Source organism: Mandrillus leucophaeus, unplaced genomic scaffold, assembly GCF_000951045.1.
Source record: "Mandrillus leucophaeus isolate KB7577 unplaced genomic scaffold, Mleu.le_1.0 Scaffold1748, whole genome shotgun sequence".
Classification (NCBI taxonomy): domain Eukaryota; kingdom Metazoa; phylum Chordata; class Mammalia; order Primates; family Cercopithecidae; genus Mandrillus; species Mandrillus leucophaeus.
In genome coordinates, this window is record NW_012101752.1 from 18,061 (window position 1) to 20,915 (window position 2,855).

The 2,855-nt window shown below is 44.3% G+C and overlaps 1 protein-coding gene across 1 annotated transcript in view; it reads right to left on the bottom strand.

Annotated features, from left to right (window-relative positions):
• The window catches only part of LOC105537565 (prostaglandin reductase 1-like), a 38,983-nt gene that overhangs the window by 9,613 nt on the left and 26,515 nt on the right, over positions 1–2,855 (bottom strand). The window contains exon 6 of the mRNA XM_011977212.1: positions 1,317–1,472. Coding sequence (XP_011832602.1) covers positions 1,317–1,472 — 156 coding nt within the window. The remainder of the gene's footprint in view (positions 1–1,316; positions 1,473–2,855) is intronic.

Genomic DNA, 2,855 nt, shown 5'->3' on the forward strand with positions numbered 1-2,855 from the left:
GAAAACATCCACACAAAAACCTCTGCATGAATTTTCATAGTAACATTATACATCCTAGCCAGAAAGTATAAGCTGATACCCATCAGGCTGGGTGTGGTGGCTCACGCCTGTAATCCCAGCACTTTCGGAGGCTGAGGTGGGAGGATCCCTTGAGCCCAGGAGTTCCAGACCAGCCTGGGCAACATGGCAAAACCCCATCTCTACTAAAAATATATAAATTAGTTGGGTGCGGTGGCACAGCCCTATAGTCCCAGCTACTTGGGAGGCTGAGGTGGAAGGATTGCTTGAGCCAGGGAGGTCGAGGCTGTAGTGAGCCATGATCACACCACTGCACTCCAGCCTGGGTGACAGAGTGAGACCCTGTCTCAAAAAACAAAAAAAGGGAATAAAGCACTGATAAATTCTACAATATGGATGAAACTTGAAAACATTTTGCTATGTGAAAGCAGCCAGTCGTAAGAGATCACTTTTAGTGGGGAGGAGGGTGGGTAATGGAGAGTGACTGCTAATGAGTAGCCTTTTTTTGGGGGGTGATGAAAATATTCTTAAACTGGTTGCGCGATTTTGCCAATATAGTAAAAATCATTGACTTCTACACGTTAAATGAGTGAATTACATGGTAGATGAATGATATCTCAATAAAGCTGTTTTTTAAAAAAGGCATATATACTTTGTTCATGCATCCCAAATGCAAACTCTAGGAATATATTTCCTTGTATCAGCAGTCCTCAACCTTTTTGGCACCAGGAACCAGTTTCATTGGAAGACAATTTTTCCACCGACTGTTGGGCGGACGATTTCGGGGATGATTCAAGTACATTGTGTTTATTGTGCACTTTATTTCTCTTCTTATTACAATGTAATATATAATGAAATAATTATACAAGTCACCATAACATAGAATCAGTGGGTGAGTTTTCCTGCAACTACACAGTCCCATCTGGGGTTGATGGGAGACAGTGACAGATCATCAGGCATCAGGCATCATCAGGCACCTAAGTGGTGCGATCCCCATAAGGAATGCACAACCTAGTTCCCTCACATGCGTAGTTCACAATGGGGTTTACACTCTTATGGGAATCTAATGCCGCCGCTGGTCTGACAGGAGGCGGAGCTCAGGCAGTAATGGGAGTGAGGGGGAGGGGCTGTAAATACAGATGAAGCTTTGCTTGCTCACCTGCCCCTCACCTCCTGCTGTGCATCCCAGTCCCTGATAGGCTATGGACCACTAACCATCCATGGCCCAGGGGTAGGAGACTCCTGCCTTATATAGTACTTCATTAATAAATCAGATATTAAGTCCAGTTTGTACTTACATTATCAAAATAACAATCGTAACCATCAGGAGAGGCTTTCTTCAAGGTTTCTTCCAAAGACTCTACTGTCTTGTAGTTAAAGACAACATCAAATCCAAGCTTTTGAAGGTAGGCAACCTTTTTATCAGACCCTGCTGCTGCAACAACTTTGCAGCCCTAAATAGAAAAAAACAAAAAAAAGAAAAACAAAAAAGGAAACCATGAGTAAGTCAGAAGCACGGACCATGGACCAACACTACTTTCCTGGTCCAGCACGCCTAGGCTCCCTAAGAACACTCTGTTAGGTGCTGAGCCACATATATAAGGAATACCATAATGGGCCAAAAGATCCCATAGGTGAAATTCGGCCCTGGACCATCCTACAACTCAGCTTCAGCTTGCTTCTGACCACCCAGCAGGTCTCTTCTGCATTTATTTGGTTCATAGCTCCACCAGCTGGTTTAACAACCGATCCATTTGACTTCCTTGGTTCTTGGTTTCTGGGCTTCTCTTCCTGCAATGCAGTGTATGCCATCTCTTGGTACGGTCCTTCTTCAGACTATTATTTTGTCTCAGCTCTGTGACTCTCACATCACAAACGGTCCTCCTGATAACTGCCCCCTTATCGTTTCTTGATTTTTTAGATGTTTATATTTTTTTGAGACATGGTCTCACTCTGTTGCCCGGGCTGGAGTGTAGCGACACAAACATGGCTCACTACAACCTTGACCTCTTAAGCTCAAGTGATCCTCCCACCTCAGCCTCCTGAGTAGCTGGGACCACAGGTGCATGTCACTACATCTGGCTTATATTTTTTAAATTTTCATAGAGACAGGGTCTCACTATATTGCCCAGGCTGATCTTGAACTCCTGGGCTCAAGTGATCCTCCTGTCTTGGCCTCCTAAAGTTCTGGGATTACAGGCATGAGCCACTGCACCAGGCCCTTCGATTTAGTCCAAAGCACCAGACTAGATGCTTCCTAATCACAGAGCAGCTAGGAAGCATTCTGAAAAGCACTTTCACGATGAGACTATAGATTATATTGGCTCATAGAAACTTCCTTTTCAGAAAGTTCCTTATACTCTGAATGTATCATGAAGACCAGAATATGTGCCACTGTGCAATTTCAATCGAGGAAAAACCCCAATTGGATTTACATGAATCTCTGTACAAATAGTGACAGCCATATGCTTTTTCCATTCCTTCATGATTCCAGAAAAAACTATTGGAAGAGAGCCATCCTTGGTCCTTTTTCCTTCTAAGACTATGGACTATCATAGGATGATCTCTTGTACTCTTATGACCTCTATTAATTCTATCTATTAATTCTAACCCATTTTTCTTTTTTCTTTTTTTTGAGACAGAGTCTCACTCTGTCACCCAGGCTGGAGTGCAGTGGCCAGATCTCAGCTCACTGCAAGCTCCCCTTCCCGGGTTTACCCCATTCTCCTGCCTCAGCCTCCAGAGTAGCCCGGACTACAGGGGCCCGCCACCTCGCCCGGCTCGTTTTTTGTATTTTTTGTAGAGACGGCGTTTCACCGCATTAGCCAGGATGGTCT